The sequence below is a fragment of the Polyodon spathula genome, chromosome 22 (assembly GCF_017654505.1).
Source record: "Polyodon spathula isolate WHYD16114869_AA chromosome 22, ASM1765450v1, whole genome shotgun sequence".
NCBI classification, from domain to species: Eukaryota; Metazoa; Chordata; class Actinopteri; order Acipenseriformes; family Polyodontidae; genus Polyodon; species Polyodon spathula.
In genome coordinates, this window is record NC_054555.1 from 15,310,981 (window position 1) to 15,335,920 (window position 24,940).

Sequence of the window (24,940 nt, forward strand, 5' to 3'; positions counted from 1 at the left end):
TGAACAAACATGATTTATGAACTTTGAACAGTCTGGAATGTGGTCTATTTTTGGCTTGTTCTAACGTGTAAATCCGCCATCGTTTTCAGAAAGCGATATTAAAAACGGGTTTGTACATTACAATAATACCCACAGCTTTTATTGGGGGTCCCACCGAGATCTTGACTATCGAAGGTATCTCTTTATCCCCTACAGTTCTTGGAGGTCCTTTAATTTACTGCTCTTAAGAATATATTAACTGCCTACAATAGTACCCACAGCCGTTACTTAGCTTCAGAATCACACATTAAACGAAAGCCTACTACAGAGGCTACTGAACAGAATGTAAAACAAACAGCTTTCAGCCTGAGGCTGCCTGCTGTGCCACTTCGCCTGGGAGAGCCGTTCCTTTTGTGTCTCTTGGGGTTGCTGACGGTCCCACTTCACCTGGGGTCGCTGATGATCCCGCTTCGCATGGGGACACTGCCGGCTCTGCTTGCCAGCCACGAAGAAGGGGGGAGTGAAGGAACTCCCACCGTGGCCGCCACCATGGACACCTTGCTTTCCCTTTTCCGGGACTTTGGGACTAAGGGGGGAGGTGGCCATTGGGGCCAAATGTGCTGCGCACAAGGGGGGGGGGGGGGGGTATGTAACAGGGCCAGAAGACCCTTTCATGAAAAGGGGGCAAGGCAAAGCCCTGCTTTAAAATGTTTTTGTATGTGGAAGACGAGCGAGATGCTGTCCGCCATGTTATTGTTTTGTTTTTAATTTGCATTTATTTAAGAACGGGGTACTCCCCGCCTCTGTGCATATTTTGCATTTATTTGTATTATGATTTATTTATTGTATTTATGACAGCAAGAAGCCATAGGTTTTGTTTGGCAGCGTGGATGGGAAGCCCCATCCACTTTAAAATACCTTGTGTGAATGCGTGACTGTCAGCCAGTAATTATTGAATTAGTTAGCAGTCACGCATAATAGATCTACCTGCGCAGACTATGGCCAAGGGCTAATGAGAGAATTAATAGCCAGTTAACCCCTTGGCCATGATATAAAAGACCTACAGCTTTGGCTGCAAGGAGTGGGAGTACAGAGGAAAGTACACGAGAGTAAGCAGACTAAAAACAGAACTAAAACATTCTAGCCTAGCCTGACCTAGGATCGTATTATTTTGTGTTTGAGATTTGTTTTTGTTCACACTTTTTATTTGGCTCTGTGACCAGTGTTTTTGTGTTCAAATATTTATTTTATTTTATTATTTAAATAAACAGCACATGCCGCTTGCCCTGCAGTACTATCTGTTATTCTTCCTGCTTCTGGCCTGACATCACCACTACTGCCTACCCTGTCATAGGAAGTGATTTATAATTCAATTTATAAGGAATTTTACACGTTTCCATCAACCAGGAAGGTGCTCATCAAGGTTTATCTTGGGCTGTCCAGAACTTCAGGAAATTTTAAAGTTTCAATTGCAAACTGCACTCACTTAATAGTGTCACTGAATTTGACAAACTTGATAAGAAAGAATGTACCTACTTCTTTACTTAATATTTGATCATGGTTAAACTTTGCTTGTCTTAAATGTTTATGTTAAAGAGTAATTTGTTTCAAATTCTACATAATAAAGTTTTTTTTAAAGAAGAAAATACTGTTTGTCTAAGGCCAGAGACGGGGATTAGTGCATCGAGTATTTAAGAACATGCCAGTCTGAGAACAAAAGAACCAGAATGTATTGTTGCAGTTCAACACTTTGAGAACAAAAGAACCAGAATGTATTGTTGCAGTTCAACACTTTGAGAACAAAAGAACCAGAATGTATTGTTGCTAAGGTTGACAACTCTAGATAGTTAAGCCTATACATGGTTTTTGTGCAAAGGGTTTAAGCAAAGTTTTTATTTTTTATTAAATTTGGAATTGGCAATTATTTTTTGCATTAAGTGCAGAGCTTCTCTGCTGCCCTCAGGTCTGACTTTCTGAATCTGCATGCGATTGAGCTCACCTTCTCCACACTGCCCCACCCCATGTAAGTGTTCGCTGATGGGACTGGATCTATGTAGGAGTCTACAAAGTAACAGAGCAAGTTAGTTACAAACTGTAAATATCAGTACTGTATCGACCGAGCTACAATGTCTTTCAATGTTTGGCAGTTATTTTCTAAAGTAAGACATCAAGAAAGAAAAGTAAAGAAAGCACTGTTTGGGATACTCCGGTAACACAACTAATTTGCATGACCATTGAATGAGATGCAGAGGTCGAGCTAGCCTTTAATGTGCATTTGTAAAATATACCATCTGAAAATCTGTGTTTTCAACCACAACAACTGTGTTTTTACATATTGCATAAAAATAGTTATTATTTTCCAGTGTAACTTTCACATTAATGATGTTAACATGCAAAACAGTGCACAGTACAAATAATGGTAGTAGAAATAGACATCAAGACAAGCTTACCATTAAATGTTTTCTATTGAAAATCCCCCAATCCCAACATAAAAATCAGTGTTGTAGAACATGTACCAGTGTTTCTGCAGATAACTGTCAACATCATAACTATTTACAGTTTTGCTGACTAAAAGATCTTTACATTTTCCTTTTTGCACCCAAGTCCAAAATGACTTGTGCTCTTTCCAAATCAAAGTCTTAATAATTCTCAGGAGCTTCCATTGAAATTGTCATGTTTTAGATGATCCTCACGTAAACGAGAGCGTTTGTTGGTCTACACCCTGATCTGACACCTTAAACCATGTTCTGCTGGTATCGTAATTGCAATTGCTGCAAGTTTTGCGAAAGCAGGAAACATGTCGGACTAGTTCTCAATAAAAACCTATGGTCATCTATGGTCTTAAAACAATGATTTTTTTACATGTCCAAATTCCTGGCTGAGAGTCAACAGGTAAGATGCAATGGTACAGATTACCTAGTTACACATTGCATTGCATAAAAGTACTTCATAATATTAGCAAAATTATTGGATAGGGGTAATGTTGTCTGTTACATCTGTGTTTTATAAACAAACTGCTGTTACTGTTTTGCATTTTATTAAAATGTCTTCCGTATATAAAGCAGAATTCTGCATAAGCACGACCTCTGGAGATGACACCCTACAAAACTTCAAACAAAATCTGCATTTATTCATTTGAAAAATTAAGAAAAACAACCAAGTTCCAAAAGTTGTATATTTGGTCAGAAGTACTAAGCATCACGGTAATGTTAATCCCTATAGCGAGCAGATATTCAGTAATGCTGGGCAGACTGTAAGCAAGTGCCAGTCATAGCTTAAATTAAAACAAAATGTGGACACTATCATGTTCTTAACAGGATTCAAATAAAAGCAATAGACAACACTCTTGTTGTACTGCTGTGAACAGTGATAACTTTTTTTTTTAAATTCATTTTTTTTTTTTTTTTCTCTTGATTGTTTGTTACTCTGACTTGTTATGGATTTCAACAACTTTTTTTTTTTTTTTTTTTTCTTTGACCCCAACTGGTACAAATCAACACAAATAAGGTAAAAAAAAAAAAAAAAAAAAAAAAAAAAAAGTAACATGTTTTTTAATTACTACTGTATGCATAAACTGATCCAATCAATGTAATATGCACAATAGTTTTTAAAGCGTTACTAGCAAGGTTACACAGTAATCCACAGCTCCACATGTATTACTGCAGGTTTTTTTTTTTCCTTTTCATAACATCGACGAATCGATGCATCTGCTTTTTTGGAGAATGATATATTGATAGTGAAAAATTAGGCATTGCCCAAGCCTTAACTGTTGCAGTTCAACAGTATTTGAAAGACGAACGGTATTCCAAATGTCACCACTCACCACAAGAGCAACTGCACATTCCTTGTGTTTCAGGCTAGCAAATCCAGAAACGTAAGCTTGCATTTGTTTGGTTATCTGGTTACAGATAGTTCCACTCGTTTTTTTTTTTTATTCTGAGACTGGAATGAACATAAAATACCCACACTGACAGCGAGGATTAAGGAGAGGAATCTGCTGAAGCACTTTAGTGTGAATCTTCTGAAGAACACATATTTTTGGGATGCAAGTCTAGGCAGAATAGGAAAACTTCAATAAAACACCAGATGGGTTGTGTTTTTAGTATTTCACAGATAAAGTTTCTGAGTAGATTCCCTAGAAATTAGCTATTGACCTGTTAGCTAGCTTGGTCCTGATAAACAATGTATATCCCGAAGCTATTGTTTGCAGTCCATTCACAATTCAAGTTCTGATGGTGTAGCTATTAACTAGGTGTCACGTTGGGTTTGTCTTTACAAGTCTAACCTGTTGCAATCCTAGTTTTCCAAAGTAAAGACTGCTTTGATGGACAAGTACTAAACAGGGCTTAAGTGCTTCCTTAAATCTTGTTGAGAGGTTCACTGTGTGCATCTTTACAGGGAGTGAAATGCAACAGCCATGTAGAAACATAATTAATGAAGGCTATAAAAATTGGCATTTTAAAATTAAACAAATATAACTATTAATAACAAGACATTGTTGCAATACTTATGATTGTCTTGCCGGGCAATGCATTAAGTTGAAATCATTCAAGCTTTCCGTACACCGGATGTGGTGAGCGAAGCAAGCGAGGTGATGGAGTCCCACCAGCACAACAAAAATGCACTCCTCCTCCAATGCTGGTGCCACACAAAAGAGGCACACAACAGGCTCCTGACTGGTCAGTTTTAAAGTGAGAAGGCAAGCAAAACATGAACCCAATCCATTTCCAGATGAGCTCTCTCAATTCACTCCCTTCACACTGCACCTGATGGGGTGAATGAATGACAAATGAATCATTTGTCTCTCGCTTGCTTTCATCACTTGCCATGTGTCCGATGTGAGAAGGGCTTAATGATGGGCAAGTTTATTAAAGGCATAACCATACAGTAAATCAAATGCATTCATCAATCAACACCTAGTAATCACACAACAGACTTAAAGTTCTGCACATTCCTTGGCTCAATTTGATGCATGAACAAGATTTTTCAGTGATACTTTAATAGGAAGAGCTTAAATATGTTTAGACATATTCAGCATATAGCTCTGGCCAAAAGTTTTGCATCACCCTATAGAATTAACTAACTTTGCTTTATAAAGTCAAATAAAACCTGCTGAATAATGTTACATTAATATATTGAACTACATACTGCTTTGTAGTTTTTCATATACTTAATGAAAAACTGACAAAAATTGAAAAATGTGACATATAACATGAAACACTGTACAGTAATCCATCCGTTTCCACCCCAACCATTTATCCTCCATGATCAACCTGTCTCAATCTCCTGCCTGTCACTGAGCAGCGAATGCACGCACCCACACGACAGACGGCTACTCTGTCACAAGCATGACTTCCCTGTACCTTTCTACACAAGGGATTTAGGGTTGCTCCCTAATAAAAGCGTGTGAAATATGGTAATTGTTACAGCTGTGTATGATGTCATTTAAAATTTTATTACATTATGTTAAATAAAAGTTCTAAATGTTGTTCATATAGTGTTTTTTTTTTTCTTTTACTTTTGTCTCAATGCTAAAATTCTTGATGCAAAACTTTTGGCCAAGCAGTACACTTGCTTTCAAGACCACAAAAGTCTCTTTGGATGAGCAATGAAAATTGAAGGCTCACTACTCGTGAAGGGAATTTTCTTTGCCTTCCATTTCCACCAAGTATTGACAGACTATAATGCACCAGAAAACAGTGTAAGCATAGAAAAACCTGTTTCTCTGCTTTGTAGGAATGGAAATGAGACTACAATTACTGCACGTAGATCCATTTATTGTGGATTTTACAATTTTTCAGAAAGTGCTTACCTGAGCTGCAGTAACTGTTTTGCCAGCCCTGTTATTACTCAGTCTTTTGGAAGAGCTTGTGATTGCAGCAGATCTGTTTGTTACTGCTGGCAGCCCGCTGAAGATATCTGTGGATGGCACTTGTTCTGCTGCTCCTCTGTAAATAGCTGTGCTTGCTGGACTGGCCCTTCACTTCACACACAGAGCGGAACGAGGCAGGTTAAACATAGGAACCACTCAAAATACAGTGATTTCACTGGCTGTGCACAATGCTTTTGGAAATTATTACAACTCTGAATTCCAAAAAGGCAACAAGACATGAAGTAATGTTGGCAGTGCATATCTAAATGCTTCTGCCAAACCAAGCAGGCATCTTTGGGCTCTGAAACAATAGGTTTTTTTATGTAGTTATCTGAGCAGATATGGGGTTGAAGAAGGAGGGATCTAGATAATTTGCCACCTAAGCACTAAACTGAATTACAGAGGGGACAAAAGGACAGAGTATGGAAAGGGGATACTGAAGTAATGCTGCAGAGCCTGAAGTTCAGATGTTAGACACAGCATATTATTTTCATTATCCTTGAGCGTGTAAGGTACTGCCAGCCCAATCATTGTAACTTAGAGGGCTGTGAATACAGTAGTGTAGAGTTTAAACGTGTAAATGTTTTCCAAGTATTAACTGTTTAGAAATGTTCTTAAACGTTTAGCCATTGTCAAAAATATGCATGTCAAATACAGAGCAGTCTTTTCCGTGTTCATACTAATGTTGCAGAGCATCATCAAAAAGTAACTGCAGTCTAATGGAGGGCTTTTCAGTATATTGCAGTTTAAACATTTTGGAAATAAAACGGAATCCAGCATCCCTATATATAACCCCCCCCCCATTGCTGCAGGTATGAACAGAGAGAGAGGTGAAGGCTTGTGCCTTAATAACTGAAACTATCTTTGGGGAATGCGAACACTTATCAACACGCTCCACTTCTTTCTGAAGATACAGGGTGAACAAAGAGTTAAGCTATTTCAGTGTAAAAACCATATAGATTCACAGCCTTAAATGTGCGATAAATGTGGGATTCAAATAAAGCGTATTAAATATATAAATATGTAAACTCCATCGTAACCCCTGGTGGGGGTAGAGTGAAGGATGGAATTAGACTCATCACCATCCTTTTTTCAAAATACCCATTAGACCATTACAGATTCTCTCTATACAAGCCGTCCTAATCCAAGCAGCTGTATACCTAGATTTGGCAAACTCTGTCAACCTCTGAGAGACATTAACCCAAGGTCAGGTGAAAGCCACTCCCCTGGGATAAGTGGTCAAAGGACAGGTTTATGAATTCAACCCCCCCGGTCAACTTTAACCAAAATCCAGAAAAACACCTTTAGATACAGTTCTCCCAACAGATACTGCATGTTTTCAAACAGTGTGCAGGTGCAAGTGATCAAATATCAGACAAACAATGACAATCCAGATCAATGAAGGTTTAATTGTATAATCGAATGCCTGATGGCTAAGAGCAGTAAACAATCTCTCTCCCGACCTGTGAGGGTGATGTATAAAAGGAACAGAGTACCCTGGACTAAATGGGCTGACAATTTATTCCTTGGGTTAGGTGGAAGTCAGCCATCTAGAAAAGGGGCGGAGCTATGGTACCCAAACTCAATGACCCGGAAGGGAAATGGCGTGGCATCCGCGGATTAGTAGAGCGGATGCGCTCATTAACCTAGAGGTCATGAGGGAGAGTATATAAGTGATCTTATTTGCTGTGAACTGTGAGTTTTGTCTTGTGTATTTAGTGTCTGCCTGTCTTTAAACTAGACTGCCAGCAACACGATCCGGAGCTGTAGCGTAAGCCAGCATCAACCCGGACATCACTTTCACCCCAGCATTTCACAGAGAATTGTATTGCACCACTAACACCTACTCACTGTCACTAAAAACTGTGTTTGTGTTCTGTGTTTAGTGTGGGTGTACAAAAACTGGATTTTTGGTTACAGGTCAAACCCAGGGATACACGCCGCTGTATCACTCCAGCATTATTATTTACAGGTGTTCGCCATAAGGCTCTGGGCATTGCTAATTAATTCAATAAACACCCTTGCACCTGAAAATCATTGTCTGACTGTTTTGTGTCCGCTCTGCACTGCACTCACCTGTACCCACTTACCACTCTGTCACACAGTCCCATTTCAGTTAACCGTAGCTTCAGTATACCATAGCTTTGCCCCCTTTCTAAATGGCCGACTTCTACCTAACCCTGGCAATAAACTGTTTTTTTTTTTTAGTGCAGGGTATTCTGTTCCCTTTATGCAGCTGCCTCGCAGGTTGGGAGGGAGATTTAACACCAAGAATCATTCTCTGTCACAAGCACACATCACTTTTTTTTTGGTTTTAAACCCTGCCATTGTCATGTTTTTGTAACAAGCAAAATGGCAAAAGACACATTTTCATTAAGTAATAGCATTACTGAGGTTTACTTCTGCCTTTTTTGGGCTGAACAAGCAAGTGAAAACTGTCAAATTAACTTAAATTGACACTTCAATACAATTAATGTGGTTAAAGAAAGCGCACCAATTTGGATCTTGTTTATTAATTCTAGTCAACACAAAATAGAAATGGATTTTTTTAATTTGGATATTTGTACCACCACAACTTGTTATGTAAAAAGAGGTGAATTGAAACATTTAACTAATATTTTCTACATGTTCTCACCAAAGAATCTTAACTTTACTATGCTATTGTAATTACTCATATAGAGAATTATTAGCAAGTTTATGGTTTGCTCTCCCACTGCATCCCAAGAAGGTAGTCAGCAGGGTCGAATTTGTAATATTGTGTTTAAATGAAATACTTTTGTATTCACTGTGAACAGTAATCTGCCTGTATCGCAGCGATAGGCCCTGATGAGCAGACATGTATTAAGTCTATTCTCAGTATACATTACAGCCCTATATTTAATGTATGTAAAAAAGTAAGAGAAACTTGAGAAAAATACTGCAGTATAAAAAGTATGAAAATATTTTTGGTGTATTGAACATCCTTGGTTCATTACATCCTTGACATGTATTGTTAAAACATTTGAGCTTGGCATTGTTCACAACTACATTTTCTCTGCTAAACACTATTAAAGCATGCATCCAGTTAGTTCCCGACAAGGGTTTTTTGCATCACCTATATGATTATTAGACTCACCTTCAGCACTTATGCAAGCTTCCCTGTAATGAAAAGGAGTAGTTAATTTCTTTTGAGCTCACTTGGATTCTTCTTTATTGAAAGTGTTACTATTGAACAAGGGGAGTCTGTGCTTTCACCACATAACATGACCCGTTCTATATATTTTGTTAGGTATGATAATAATTAGCTGTCTAAAGTGGACCTCTACTCATTCTGTTTACACTACAGCGAATCAGGGGAAAGCAAGCATATTCACTGCACAGTTACCATTGTTTACTTTTCACACTTCAGAGACCAATTTGTTTTCTAGTGTTTCTAGTATTTAGTGGCTGTAATGAATGTGACAGTGACAGCTGTGTAACCTTACGAGGGAACTGGCGTATTGCTGCACTCCCAAACACACACAGAGCAGAGCTCAGTGCAGCTGGAGAAACTAATAATGTCAAGTTCATCAAAATTTAAAGAAAGATCTGTACACAGGAATTTTGGCACATACTTCACTTTGACTGGTTGATTTGTGATAGGTGATATATAATTATTGTAACCTTTATGTGTAGTTCAGGAGGTAGGACCTAAGACCTAGAACCTAGGGCTCCCCCCCCATTCCATCCTGCCAAAATATATGTCAATCTCCCTATTTATCTCCTAATTTTTCAATAGCAGCATCATCCCAGTCCTGGATTTGAATGTATTGCTGTTTTCCAGCCGGGCTTTATCTAAATCAGCCTCCTGACGGTGTCCTCTCCGAGCTGCTTTCCTCTACAATACTGACCGACTGTCAAAACTGGCCCACCAACAATCCCAGGAAAGCATTTGAAATCTGGCATTCAAATCCCAGCAGGAAGCGATTGGAATTCTTTTTCTTCTCTGCCACTCCATCGCCGCCATTGTCTTTTCCCCCTCCCCCTTCAGCACAAATCAGAAACCAGTCCCGTCCTCGCAGTGCAAGCACGCTCCACACGGCATTCCTCCACGAAAGCTGTCTGTGTCTTTTCTAACTGCACCTTCATATTATTATTAGCTAAATCAATCAGTCAATTCAGCCCCTCTTCACTACTATGTCCCTCCTGTCCCAGTGCTCCTAAAAAATACTCTCATTCATTCTCGCTATAGCTTCAAGAACTGTTCCTTTCTCTGCTGCCCTCCTACACCACAACATGATTGAAGCTCCAGGATCCACGTCTATTCAAGTCTCTCAACTTCTGCGGTTCTTCATAGTCTTTTCTCTCACACAGGATTTGCTATGAGAAGAAATGCTGAACTTAGGTTTAGACTTCACTGTTGGTATTGCCTTATGGCATATGGTGGATTCTGCTGCCTCCTATTCCCTGCCGTTGAGCTTCATGATCCAGCCCTTCCAGTTCCTTATGCAAACTGCTCTCCCTCTTCAACCATTTCAACATAGCAATTCACATTATCCCTCTGGGCAGGCCTTTTTTCTCATTGTAAGCTATTGTAAGAAAGAGAGATCATACAGTATATGTAGGCTACTGTATATCAGCATGATGGTAAATTCCTATAGTGCAACAACCATGTAAGACATAACGAGCAATCCTATCTATCTAGACATAAGTTTTTCATTTCTGTATTTGTCCTATATAGAGAGGATTTGACAGGGTCCTTTTCAAAGTCATTGAGTTTGTTGTGTTTTGAAAGTACTAAAAGAAAATGAAATGTTAGTTGAGGTCATGAACCACTGATAAGCAGTAAACTGGGCGAAGCTACAAAACAAATGAAAGGGATGGTTGATACAGTAGTAATTTGAGAAAGGCGGTGCTTTCTAAGCACCTGGATTCAAAGGAGTGTTGTAGCCTACGGCTTGGAGTGCAAATATCTGGAAGATGTGAGCAGGTCAGTTTATTTTGTATTGCGGTAGCTTCATTTACTGTGCATGTATTGAAATTAGTTTCATTTGTCTGATTACTTTTTTTCTGCATTCTATCAACATATGAAGGGCCTTATCCATAGAGTCATATGTATTAATGTAATAGGCATGGCAAAGTAGGGGGACGAAATATGTAGTCCAGGGGTTTGCTCAATGACTACATCCCCCAGAATGCAATGGGGTTGGAGTATCGTGGAATCACATGGCTATATTTTAATGAGGGACACCTGCCTGTGATCAAGTAGGCAGCTGTATAAAAGCAGGTAGAAAATGTTGGTCTATTGTCTGTGTTTAGGCTAAGGCCGGAGGAGAGACTTGTGTGAAAGGTATTGGTATACTTTTATTTTTGGAGTACTGTCCAGTGTAATAGTTAAGCACGCCTTGGTGGAGTTAGGCTTTTGTTTTGTTTGTTTAGTTTTGTACAAAAAATAAAGAAATAAATATACAGGCACTGCCCTGTTTTACTACATCTGTTGTTTGAGTACTTCATTTTACACAAAGAGACCCGAAGCGTGGCAAAAGAATTACCCCTGGACTACGTCTTTCCTACCTTTACTCTGCCACACAGGCTATAATGAACCAGCATACTAAAGGAGAACTTCAATTTCGAAAACCACTTGGAACGGACCACGGCAACAATGGGATACCAGGAAATAGTATACAAACTGATCATAACCGACTTGCATCCCTGGTGGGATGGGCTCAGAAACAATGTATTGTTTGATATTATTTATTAAAAAAAAATTACACAATCTGGGGGCTCCAGAGTGGCGCATCCATTAAAGGCGCTCCACATGGAGTGCAGGATGCGCCCTACAGCCTGGAGGTCACCAGTTCAAGTCCAGGCTATTCCACTGCCAACCATGGACAGGAGCTCCCAGAGGGCAGCACACAATTGGCATGCGCTGCCCAGGGGGGCTTAGGTGGGCCAGTGTGTCCTTGGCTCACCACACATCAACAGCATTGTCCTCTACACTGTAGCTATGAGTTGGCTGCATGGCAGGCCTGCAGAGTGAAAAGAAGTGGTTAGCTGGTGGCACAGAAGAGGACAGCGCATGTTAGCCTTCACCACTCCAGAGCAGCATTCCCTCTAAGACTAAAATGCATGCATTTTTCAGAGTAAATGGCATCAACCTTCACACTCAGTTTACTAACTTCTGCAAGTTATTATCATAAATATCAAACTCAAATCAGGCCACTGGTCTCTCAAGGTAAACCTCTTATTTTGACATTCTTACAAAACATTAACATAAGCATATTTGTGTCTATCTTGCAGATGACTCTTTGATTTCCCTCAGTAAACATGCACGTCACATTATGCAGAGCTCGCTCGGGCGCCAGCAAATCTACTGGGCAAAGCATTTTTTTTTTGTTTTTGCGAGTTAGTTCATCATGTGACTTCACTCCATGTCTCTGCTGAAACTCAACATGGTGGTGGCACCAACAAAAAAAAATGCAATGTTTCAGTAAGACAGAGCTAAAAGAAACCTGATTATCTGTATGAGGATGGTGCAATAGTATTCTTATAGTTTTGTGTAATTCGCATGATCATGTACGAGTTAATACCATTAATTATAATAATGCCAGCCGTAAAAACACGTAGAGAATAAGAAAGCAAAGACGGCAGCAATAGCAAAGCACTGCATTCTAATATGCTGAAAAACTAAGGTACTGCGCTCAAGATGGAGCTTTCCTGAAGTAAGTAAGCTGAATTAATTGCGTATTTCATTATTGTTTAGTTTATTTCTTTCCACGCTACCTGCCTTTAATGAAGCTATAATTAGCAATTTTAAACCGTGTCCATTTCTTAATTGAATTACATTTTCTGACGACAAAGAAATGAGCTCAAAACTATTCTCTTGCTATACAGTCCTTAAAGGAAATTGATCATTGTGTAAAGGATGTAGTTTCTACACTAAATGCCGTTGGTTTCATAAAGACATTCTGTCTGGAGACAGACCTCTTTTAAAATCTTACAAATAACACTGCAGAATTAGGAAGTATCAATTGAGAGGATTAATTCTGCGTTTACATTAAAAGGAGAGCTATTTAACTACAATCAGGTCATACATAGCAGTGAACCTGTTTTAGAGCACTGAATCAGTCAACACGCCTTTCTCAGTGTTTCATATTTTATCCTGGTTATTATTATAATGCCAGTAAAACGCTAAATTTAATGTGTGGAGTACTGTACATAGGACTCTCACGTGACATTGATGGACTGTTACTAAACGGTTTCTTATTTTTTATTGTTATTGTAAATGCCAGCAGTAGTCTAAACAGTTCTTTTCAAAACACCTTTATTTGTAGACTGAACTACTGTGCTAGTGGAAGACTGTAAATATGATTCTCACACCTGTGCTGGACATTTGGTTTTCTGAACTGTTGTAATATAATTCTTAGGTTTTTCTGCGTATTTTAAGGCCAGCAATGAGCCAAGTGATGTCTATAAACAATATGATAGGTCTGAAGTGTCTTCAGGTGCTTTACTTACTATTACAGCAACGAGTCTGACTGAATATTTAATTACACTATGTAACACAATTTTTGTTCCTGGGTAGTAAGTGTTATTTCCTAATTTCCTAATATTGCCTCAAAAGTATAAAAAATGGCTATTATTCCCCACAAACTTTGCTTTTGTGACCAGGACAGTGATATTTTGAAATGTACCTATTTCCAATGAGAAAACGGGCGAATTTGTGTCTTTTCGTTCACATAAAGTCAGAAAAAAACAACATATGAATCCAAATTAACATGTATTTATACTTAAGTAATACAAAAATGACTACAAAAGATTTAGAAGTGAGTAGTTTTTCGAGATTTACGATTATACTGTAAATCATTTTCACGAATCAGCCCCCAAATGCAGTCTCCCATCAAGTTCTCGTTATACTGTCCTTGGTAGCGGCGTTCAAAGTCCAGTATATCCTGGTGGAAGCGCTCGCCTTGCTCCTCTGACTACGCTCCCATGTTCTCCTTGAATTTATCAAGATGAGCATCAAGGATATGGACTTTGAGGGACATCCTACAACCCATTGTGCTGTAGTTCTTCACCAGAGTCTTAACCAGCCACATAGTTTTCGGCCTTGTGATTGCCCAGGAAGCCCCGAACCACTGCGACAAAGCTGTTCCAAGCCGCTTTCTCCTTACAAGTGAGCTTCTTGGGGAATTCATTGCACTCCAGGATCTTCTTTATCTGTGGTCCGACAAAGTCACCGGCTTTGACCTTTGCCTCAGACAGCTTAGGGAAGAAGTCTTGAAGGTACTTGAAGGCTGCCGACTCCTTATCTAGAGCTCTGACAAACTGTTTCATAAGGCCCAATTTGATGTGCAGTGGTGGCATGAGCACCTTCCGGGGGTCCACCAGTGGTTCCCACTTGACGTTGTTCCTCCCCACAGAGAACTCGGTCTGCTGTGGCCAGTCCCGCCTGTGGTAGTGCGCCTTGATGTCCCTGCTGTCCCAAAGGCAAAGACAGCAGGGAAACTTGGAAAAACCGCCTTGGAGACTGTGACAGGACTGGAAGGAGTCCCTGTCGTAATTTGCCCTCCCGACCACCGGCAGCGCTGTGTAGGGTTGACCGTGATTGGATCAGGAGGCTGAACTCTGACCATGCAGGAAGTTCCGGGTCAGGCAGCCATCTTGGCCCAAGGTAGAACCATGCGGCCGTCGGGTCCCATCATTGCAATCAGCTGTGCTGTTCTCGTTGATTGGCTGACGTGGGGCAGCGTGCTGATTGCAGGGGTGGGACTTGGCAGTATTTAAGCAGTATGGTTTTGCCATTCGCGCTGTCTGGGCTGAACTGAAAACACATGCTGTGCTTGCTTTGTTGCTTTCATTCACTGCTGTTATTCACAGAAGCTTGAAAATCTTGGACACTGTTGGATTACTGGAGTGAGGAACCGAGGACTGGCCATTAATCTGTGAAAGGGAGCTAAGAAGCGGTGAGAGGAAACCCACCGCAGTACCACAACGAAACCCAGTGCTTCCTTTGTTGTTATTTTGTAACCGTGACATTTTTGTTTACTCTTTTTATTTCAAACCTGAGTTTACCATTGCTGGTATTCCAGGTGGTTTTCTTGTTTATTTTTTGCAATACTGGACTGTTCTATTTTTATTGTTTTTGTAAAATAAAACCCTGCCCTGATACCATTGATGGTACAGGGCTCTAAGGACTAATCTCCATTTCCGGCTCCTGTGTGCTGTCATTTCTGGTCCTTCCCAAAAGCTCCACCCACTACCCTCCCACAGGTGGTGTCAGAAGTGGGATGAGCATGGACCGGCACACCCTGCAAGCCGTTCTGGAGGATCAGGAGAGACACCGTGATGGTATAGAGCGGCGTCGGGAAGAACGGGATGCTCAGAGGGATGCTGAGCGTACAGCCCACATGACTGCGATGGCTGACAAGATGGCGGCCATGTGTCTGGCCATTCAGAACCTGGTAGTGGCCCAAGCCCAAGCTCAGGTCCCGGTCGCAGCAGCTGGACCAGTGCTGCCAGTGCCCAAAATCCGTCTGCAAAAGATGACCCCAGAAGATGACCCGGAGGCCTTCCTGACCACATTTGAGCGGATGGCTACAGTGTCAGGGTGGCCAGCCGGATGTTGGGCAGCCCAACTAGCCCCCTGTCTAACTGGTGAAGCGCAGGCAGCATACCAGGCTCTGAGCAACGTGGCGGCGGAAGATTACTCCCAGGTGAAGACAGCTATCCTCCGGCGCCTTAATATCACCCCGGAGACGCATTGCCGGCGTTTCCGGAGTTACAAGCGGCTGGAGGGAACCCGGCCTCGCATCATGGCCCAGCAACTCTGGGACCATCTGACCCGCTGGCTGCGTCCCACTGAACGGACCACCCAACAAATCATGGAGTCTGTGGCGGTCGACCAGTTCCTGGAGGTGTTGGAACCAGAGACTCGAGCCTGGGTCGCTCGCCACAGTCCCGAGACGATGGACACGGCCGTCGAGCTGGCGGAGGCCTTCGAGGACGCACTGCTTCGGGTGGACCCCAGTCCAGCTCCAGTGAGGCATCGGCCTTCGCCAGCGCACCCAAAGACTGCAACGAGGCCTTCAGTTTTCCCCGTCCCTTTGAGCGCCTCTCCTCCAAAGTGGAGACAGAGGTTAGCTCCCAGCTGGGCTAGAGAGAATCCTTGGACCTCCCCTAGTGGACCAAGGGACAAACAGCCGTCTCCCACAGCGCCGCCTTCCCCTACCTGCTTCCGGTGCCACGAGGTGGGGCACATCGCGAGATTCTGTCCCATCGCGATGGAGTGTGACGTGGCCTTGCGATGTCCGGCTGCAGAGGGTGGTGAGTACAGGGGAAGGGGTCGGGAGGGGCCTTGCATTATTAATGTAGATGTTGGTAATATGAGTACCCACGCATTAGTGGACTCAGGGTGTAGTCACACTATAATTCGGTCTGCTCTCTTGGAGGGTACGCCTTGGCGGCCACAGGGGTCTGTGACCATCTCGTGTATTCATGGAGAAACCAAGGCATATCCTACCACTAAAGTTAGAATGACTGTGGAAAGTCGGACGTGCCATGTAGTCGTGGCCGTCGCTAAAAAGGTGCCATACCCAGTGATTTTGGGTCGAGATTGGCCTTACTATTCAGAAGTTAAGGTCAATGCGGCTCGGCCACCCATTGTAGAAGGGGTGGTCGCAACGGGGGATCCAATTGGCCGGATCTTTCCCTTGCAGGCCGACATATTTACTTCCAGGTTCCGGCCCCGTAAAACTAAAAGAGAGCGGAGGGCTGAGAAACTTGAGGGGGCATTAATGAGACAAGGCTGGGGATTGGTGGGGAAATCTGCATTGCCTGTCAAACGAACACAGAAGGGTGTGGGTGTCCAGTGTGACCAGCGGGAGCGGGTTACTGAGATCCCTAGAGCAGAAGCTACTGAGGCCCCGCTCGGCATACCGCAATTCTGGGACCGGGGTGTGGACCTGGAGTGGGAGCAAAGTAACGACCCCACTCTGGTGCACATCCGGGGGCAGGTTCGGTCTGTCGAGGGGAAGGAAGTTGAAGGCTGCGGGCCGCTCACATTTCCTCACTTCATCGTGATGGGGCATTTGCTGTATAGGGTATCCCAAGCCCCGGGCACAGGACAGCCTTGTAACCCAGTTATTGGTTCCGGGGTCTTTCCGCCGGGAGGTCATGAGGTTGGCACATGATATTCCCTTTTCTGGCCACCTGGGGCGGGAAAAGACCTTGGAACGAATACTGGCCCGGTTTTATTGGATGGGACTCCACATGGATGTGAGGAAATATGTAGCGGAGTGTCCCGATTGTCAGAGAGTAGCGCCGGGACGGGTTCGCCCGGCCCCGCTGGTCCCACTGCCCCTGGTTTGTACTCCCTTCGATCGCATAGCAATGGACATAGTGGGCCCAGTGCAGCCCGCCGACTCTGGATATACGCACATTTTAGTAATGGTGGATTATGCTACTCGATATCCAGAGGCGGTGCCACTGCGCTCCACTAGTGCTGTCGCCATTGCTAAAGAACTAGTTAAGATTATTGCTAGAGTAGGGGTGCCCAAAGAGATTCTGACAGATCAAGGAACTAACTTCATGTCCGATACCCTCAAAGAAGTTTACAAAATTTTGAAAATCCATCCCATCAGGACCTCTGTGTACCATCCGCAGACAGATGGCCTGGTGGAAAGGTTTAATCAGACCCTGAAGCAGATGCTGAGGCGATTTGTGAACCAGGAACAAAAACATTGGGCAAAACTCCTTCCCTTCCTGATGTTCGCAGTGAGAGAGGTGCCACAGAGCTCAACTGGGTTCTCCCCGTTTGAGCTGCTGTATGGGAGACAACCCCGAGGCATTCTCGATCTCGTGCGAGAAGGGTGGGAGGACCAAACCTCTACGTCTAAAAATGTAGTCAAATATGTACTACTGCTACGAGATCGCTTGGAATTAGTCGGTCGTTTGGCTCAAGAGAACCTGCGCAATGCTCAGCATCAGCAGCAGCAGCAGTACAATCAAAAAGCACGAATTCTGACTTTTCGAACTGGGGATAAGGTACTGCTGCTTCTTCCCACAGCTGAGTCTAAGTTGTTTGCCAAGTGGCAAGGGCCTTATGAGGTGGTTCGAGCTATAGGGAGAGTCAATTATGAAATCAGGCAGCCGGACCATCGAAAACCACTTCAAATTTATCATGTAAATTTGTTAAAACCTTGGAGAGACAGAGAGGCCCTGTTTATTGCTAATGATATCCCCGAGGAGGATTTTGGTCCTGAGGTGGGGCCACTTGGTCAAACAACTAAGATTTCAATGGGGAAACAGTTACTTCCCTGTCAGAAACAGGAGCTGGGCCAACTAATTGAGGAATTCAGTGATGTTTTTTCTGAGTTGCCCGGTAGAACTGACATTATTGAACATGCCATTATTACTCCGCCAGGTGTTCGAGTGCGTCAGAGGCCTTACCGGATCCCGGAAAGTCGGCGGGGTGTAATGCGCCGGGAAGTGGCCAGTATGCTCGAGCTGGGAGTAGTGCAACCTTCCCAGAGCGAGTGGTGTAGTCCTGTGGTAATGGTACCTAAGAAGGATGGCTCCACTCGTTTCTGTGTGGACTTTAGAAAGGTGAACGCTATCTCCAAGTTCGATGCGTACCCCATGCCCCGAGTGGATGAGCTCCTTGACAGACTGGGTAAGGCGAGGTTCTTGTCCACTCTGGACCTGACGAAGGGATATTGGCAGATCCCATTAACACCCAGCTCCAAGGAGAAAACCGCATTTGCTACCCCGGATGGCTTGTTTCATTTCAAGACCATGCCCTTTGGGTTGCATGGGGCCCCGGCTACCTTCCAGAGACTGATGGACAAGGTGTTATGTCCCCATCATCAGTATGCTGCAGCGTATATTGATGACGTGGTTATTTTTAGCTCTACCTGGAAGGAGCACCTTGATAGATTGGCGGCTGTCCTGCAGTCTCTGAGGGAGGCGGGGCTAACAGTCAACCTAGGTAAATGCGCGTTTGGCAAACAAGAGACCCAATATCTTGGATTTAGCATGGGTAATGGTCGGGTAAAACCAGTGGCTTCCAAGGTCCAGGCCTTGGTGGACACTCCGGTTCCACGAACCAAGGCTCAAGTGAGGTCACTTTTGGGGCTGGCAGGCTATTATCGCCGTTTTATCCCCGAGTTTTCCACCATTGTTAGCCCCTTGATTGACCTAACTAAGAAGAGCGCCCCAAACACTGTAAAATGGTCAGATGAGTGTCAGGAAGCATTTGACATGATAAAGCGGATACTTTGCCAAGCCCCTGCACTAGTGTCACCAGATTTCGACAGGGAATTCATCCTCCAGACAGATGCCTCGGATGTCGGTCTGGGGGCAGTCTTGTCCCAGGAGATCGATGGGGTAGAGCACCCCGTGCTATACATTAGCAGGAAAATGGCTCAGAGGGAGCGCAACTACTCAGTTATTGAGAAGGAGTGCCTGGCCATTAAATGGGCCATGAACTCTCTTCGATATTATCTCCTGGGGCGGTCCTTCACTCTTGTCACAGATCACGCTCCTCTTAAGTGGCTAAACACGATGAGGGACACGAACGCCCGGATTACTCGGTGGAGTCTGGCGCTGCAACCCTTTAACTTCACTGTTAAACATCGTTCGGGTAAGGAGCATCAAAATGCTGATTTTTTTTCAAGGGAGGGTGGTGATTTAGGGGAGTTAGGGTTGGCCGAGTGTGCCTATGGCTCCACTCTGAGGGGGGGGATGTGTGACAGGACTGGAAGGAGTCCCTGTCGTAATTTGCCCTCCCGACCACCGGCAGCGCTGTGTAGGGTTGACCGTGATTGGATCAGGAGGCTGAACTCTGACCATGCAGGAAGTTCCGGGTCAGGCAGCCATCTTGGCCCAAGGTAGAACCATGCGGCCGTCGGGTCCCATCATTGCAATCAGCTGTGCTGTTCTCGTTGATTGGCTGACGTGGGGCAGCGTGCTGATTGCAGGGGTGGGACTTGGCAGTATTTAAGCAGTATGGTTTTGCCATTCGCGCTGTCTGGGCTGAACTGAAAACACATGCTGTGCTTGCTTTGTTGCTTTCATTCACTGCTGTTATTCACAGAAGCTTGAAAATCTTGGACACTGTTGGATTACTGGAGTGAGGAACCGAGGACTGGCCATTAATCTGTGAAAGGGAGCTAAGAAGCGGTGAGAGGAAACCCACCGCAGTACCACAACGAAACCCAGTGCTTCCTTTGTTGTTATTTTGTAACCGTGACATTTTTGTTTACTCTTTTTATTTCAAACCTGAGTTTACCATTGCTGGTATTCCAGGTGGTTTTCTTGTTTATTTTTTGCAATACTGGACTGTTCTATTTTTATTGTTTTTGTAAAATAAAACCCTGCCCTGATACCATTGATGATACAGGGCTCTAAGGACTAATCTCCATTTCCAGCTCCTGTGTGCTGTCATTTCTGGTCCTTCCCAAAAGCTCCACCCACTACCCTCCCACAGAGACCCATCAGGAATGCCACCATTGAAGCCTCTTGATGCCATCTCAGAAAAATGCAGATATGCATCCACTTAGACAGCTGGAACTAAACTGAACTGGTGGGCTTAAGGCCCCTGTATTTATACTACTATTTATATTACTGGAAAGTTTTAGAAAGTTCTAGAAGTTACTCCAAGTTTACTCAGCACTGAATTTATCTGCAATGTTCTGGAAAATAGGTACATTTCAAAACATCACTGTCCTGGTCACAAAAGCAAAGTTTGTGGGGAATAATAGCCATTTTCTATACTTTTGAGGCATAAGCAATTAGGAAATAACACTTACTACCCAGGAACCAAAAAAAAAAAAAAAAAAAAAAGCAAGAATGGAACAATTAATAACCCTAAAGATGGTTACAGTTGAAGGCATTGCAGAAGCCAGTGTTTTATGCAGTAGTATAAAGCAAGTTTATGCAGGCCACCAGTTAAGCATGCAGGCTATATCTATGATAACTGACAGGGCTGCTAGGATCAGAAGATGATTCAAAATCAGAGGCAGAGCCACAATAAATGTCTTGTTTAAATTTAAAGTAAATTGTAAAATTGTTGAGATACTTGTGTTGGAATATTGTTTCAAAATTGTATAATGCATCAAAAATATATTAAAAGGGTTAATGCGTGGCCGAAGGTTTCTAACTGATAATTTACCCTTTCTCAGTCAAAATGGCAAGTTTCTCAGTATCTAAAAATAGAGGGAACGCTGCTCCTGAGTCAGCTCAGGGGTGGTAGCAGTGAGGTGAGCCTAAAAATACAATTGGACATTTCAAATTGGGAGAAAAAACTGGGTCAAAACAATTGATGACTACTAAAAAAAAAAAATATATATATATATATATATATATATATATATCATATATTATATATCATATATATATATATATATATAATATATATATATATATATAAATAAAAAAATCTAACTTTCAGTATAATTCCCCCTTAAGCAATAAGCCAGGAGCTACACAAGAATGCACTTTTCTCAGGGCGTCATTCATTTCTACAACACCTACTATGGGAAGCAGCCAAAGGTAGTAATCTGCTTGTAGATAAAGATATTTGGCAAGCTTCCCATCTTTCATCTGGTGGGTGTATTTTGCCAACACATCTGAAAAGTTACAGCTGTTTCATATAAATAATAAACAGCTTTGTAACATACGTGCTCTTGTGTCAACCTTTACCAACATTAACATGCCTTAACTTAACTAAGATCCCTCCTACAGTACTTTACTGTGATCTCAAATCCAACAGAGACAACTCAAAGCAAAACCGCTTTTAAAAATAGAAGAACCACCAAACCTGCTGGAGGGGCAAATACTTCAAAAGAGTGATGTCATGTGATGATCAACAACAACAAAATCATGTTTTAATTGACAGTGATAGACCCATCAAGTACTGACAGCAAAGGCAACTGCAATGGTGGTACCCCAAAATGTTACATTTCACTCCACTCAGACCTTTGACTACTATTAACTCAGAGAAAACAAAGAAATCGACTATCCGGTAAGATCGGTGGTACGTCAGTAAAGCTCAAAAAGTGGATAGACAGTCTGTTACCCTGTATTGTAAGAAATAAAATACATCAACCTTGACAGAGCGTCACTCTCATTCTGAAGTTTATCAGATCACTGGAACCTATTGATGGAATTACAGCCTTATTATGTACAGAATGGTCTACATTATTCTTTATATTACCACAAGGCTGCAGAAAGCAAAATCTGTTTTAAAACACCAAAGTTCAAAATGGGTTACACTTGTTATGGTTATAATGTAATAAACAGAGCCATCTAAGCCCACTGCAACCAGTTACGCTTGATCACAATGGTCCTGCAAAACACACCATCAGCTAATTACTTGCTTATAAATAATCAACACAGAATGTATCATGGCACAAAAGTGAAAACACTGGACAATTATACTGTGTGTGCACTGTAGAAAGTTTTAAAACTTAAGGTTTCCACTTCGGGACCTTTTTACTGGCAATTATTATTTTATTGTTTTTTGTTTTTCTTCTCAACTTTGGAACATCAACAACATTATGGAGTAGTGTTGGTGCGCTGGTATTCGAATCTCCCAATGCCCTCTGTGCTTTCACAGGGAGTATTATTGGTGCCATCCATCTTTAATACATTGCTTTTCTTGGCATATTATGCATTAGCCCTAACAAAAAAAAAAAAAACAGCACAAAAACCAATACAAAACAGAAGGCAGAACACACTATCTTCATAGTGGCAAACTCTGTTTAATAGATGTGGATAAACCAATGAGACACCCTCTGTTGTTATGCAAGGATTCACCTGCCCCTTGCTGAAAGACAACGTAATACAATTTTCTAAACACTCACTGAGAAACGAAAACACTTGAGCCAGATTACCAGATCTCAATAGGTGACTTACCAGGCCATCGCAGTTGCTAATAGCAACCGAAGCTCCTTGCATGTCTGTGATATCTCCAACATAGAAGCAATCCCCAAGTAACAGTTCTGTGCGAGTGACATTTGTATCCTCCTGCCATTCTATCTTGGCTCCAGGTGCCACCAGCCTGGAGTTCAGCCTCAGTCTCAAGTGAAACTCCTTCCCAAACACGGTGACGTTGAAAAACAGCCTGTCACTGAGCGGCTCGTGGGAGAAGCCCTCGGTGTCCCTGCGCGAGCGTCTCCGTCCGTGTGCTGCAGACACCGCATGCGACAGGAACCTGCCCTCCGAGTCAGTGCTGATTGGAGTCACCAGTCCATATTCCTCAAGTGTGTCCTGTAGTGACTCTGCAATGAAGGGAAACTGTTTAAAAACAAACAAACAAACATATTCCTACAATTACAGGACCTCGAAGCCTAAAGACCCTCTCAGCTTACAATGAAACTGAAGTAAACAGCTAGGTTCAGCAGGGTCTCAAGTAAGGGTTATGGGTGCTCGGTTTCTCAATGTGACCAGGTAAAAACCTGGTGGTAGCAACACAATAACACCTGAAGCAAGATAACTAGGGGTCTACTTAAATCGCAGTAAAGTTACATATTTTTCACGGGTAGGTTGTGGAGTAAAATTAGGATTTCGCTCACCTGTTAATAAACCTAACTAGACAGTATTTCAGAACACTATCAAGCCTAAAAATAGTGGTACCTGCTTCCTTACTAAAACAGAGTGCTGTCATTTGTTAAATGCAAGCATGCAGCATCCCCCTGCATTTGACTTGCCCATACATTGAGACTGCACGTTCCCTACCGAGGGTACTTAACCGTCACGCAGGGGAGACTCACTCTCTAAGACCTCTGTTTTGCATTGAGCCCTTTTTCTTCTAAAAAGCGCTGCATAAGCTACTGCTAGTTCCATTGCACTTCGTGCTGTAAGTATTATTGTTAAAAATTGTGTGTGTTTTTCACCCTTTCTTGCTTCGGAGAGCGCTGTTACTCCACGGGGCTGGGCTTGCCTTGTCCCCGCTGTCGAGTTAGCCCACCAGCTGCCTGCGGGACGCAGGTTGGGCCTTGTTTTGATTGTAGCTCACATTATACTGGTGCTGCACGGTACACGCAGTGCTCAGTGCACATGGTGTGCATTATACTGGTGCTGCATGGTACGCGATGCTCAGTGCGCATGGTGCATATTATATCGGTGCTGCACGGTACACGCGGTGCTTGATGGTGCTCGGTGCACATGGTGGTCAGTATACTCCGTGCTATGATGGGCAGGGCTGGCTTCCGTGCCTGTGAGGCTTGTGAGGACTGTGGGACCAGTATCCCACAGGAGGACAGGCGCAACATGTGCGCTCGGTGCTTAGGACCTGAGCACGGCTCCTCAGCCCTGAAAGGCTTTTGCGACATCTGTGCGGCTTTTCAGCCCCGTTTGCTCACTAATTGCCTTGAGGAAGTCACATGGGGGCGTTCCTCGCCCCCCCGCAGCGGGCCCCTCCCAGCCACGCCTCCTGACGCCATCACAGAGCCCCTTTGGGGAGATCCCCTGTGTACAGGCATCCACCTACAGCCACTCCCCGTAGCCTCCGGCTAAACGGGTGAAGTCCCTGCAGGCGCGAGACATTACGGATATGAAAGCTCAGATTGGCTGGATCATGGAGCTTTTGGAGAGGCAGGCCCCACCGGTTCCGGCCGTGGGCCCCTGTGTGGTGTTCCCCCCACCTCCATGTGCCGGTCGCAGTCTCTGTACTGCCACTTGACCCCTCCGTGGGAGAGCAGAGCGATCGGATCATCCAGGCACTTTGTTCGGACGAGGACATGCTCTCCATCGCCGCCTCGTGGGGGGAGTCTGCTTTCCCTCCGGATATGGAGGTCGAGGCGAAGCCTGAATTCCCGGCTGAAATGGTCCCTAGTTCTGAGGTTACATGCAGGTCCCCTGGACAGCGCAGGCAGAGCCACGCCATTACATCTTTCAACCGCATGACGTGGCTCCCCGAGCTCAACCCTTCCCAGTTTTCCCTGATTTTATCACAACCCAGCCACAGCGCAGGCACAGTTGAGACATGGTTCTCCACTGGCCTATTGGAGGAGGCAGAGAAGCTGGACCTGACTGGGTTTCCCCCTGTGGACTCCACTATCGCAGCCTTGGTTAAGGCTCCAACGGTAGGAGGTATGCCTAGGGTGCCCGAACCTGCAGTGCAGGGTG

General features: G+C 43.4%; 2 protein-coding genes across 2 annotated transcripts in view; one reads left to right on the plus strand and one right to left on the minus strand.

Annotated features, from left to right (window-relative positions):
• LOC121297237 (A disintegrin and metalloproteinase with thrombospondin motifs 2-like) overlaps nucleotides 1–24,940 on the minus strand; it is a 369,444-nt gene that overhangs the window by 329,935 nt on the left and 14,569 nt on the right. Inside the window, exon 2 of the mRNA XM_041223406.1 lies at nucleotides 22,727–23,091. Coding sequence (XP_041079340.1) covers nucleotides 22,727–23,091 — 365 coding nt within the window. The remainder of the gene's footprint in view (nucleotides 1–22,726; nucleotides 23,092–24,940) is intronic.
• Nucleotides 15,026–19,941, plus strand: LOC121297238 (zinc finger protein 213-like). Its single transcript, XM_041223407.1, has 2 exons — nucleotides 15,026–16,135; nucleotides 19,905–19,941. The coding sequence occupies exons 1-2, from the start codon at nucleotides 15,100–15,102 to the stop codon at nucleotides 19,910–19,912; spliced, it is 1,044 nt and encodes a 347-aa protein (XP_041079341.1). The 5' UTR covers nucleotides 15,026–15,099; the 3' UTR covers nucleotides 19,913–19,941.

Excerpts from the sequence above, each read along its gene's own strand:
- LOC121297238 (XM_041223407.1), top strand. The coding sequence starts at position 15,100 with ATGAGCATGGACCGGCACACCCTGCAAGCCGTTCTGGAGGATCAGGAG.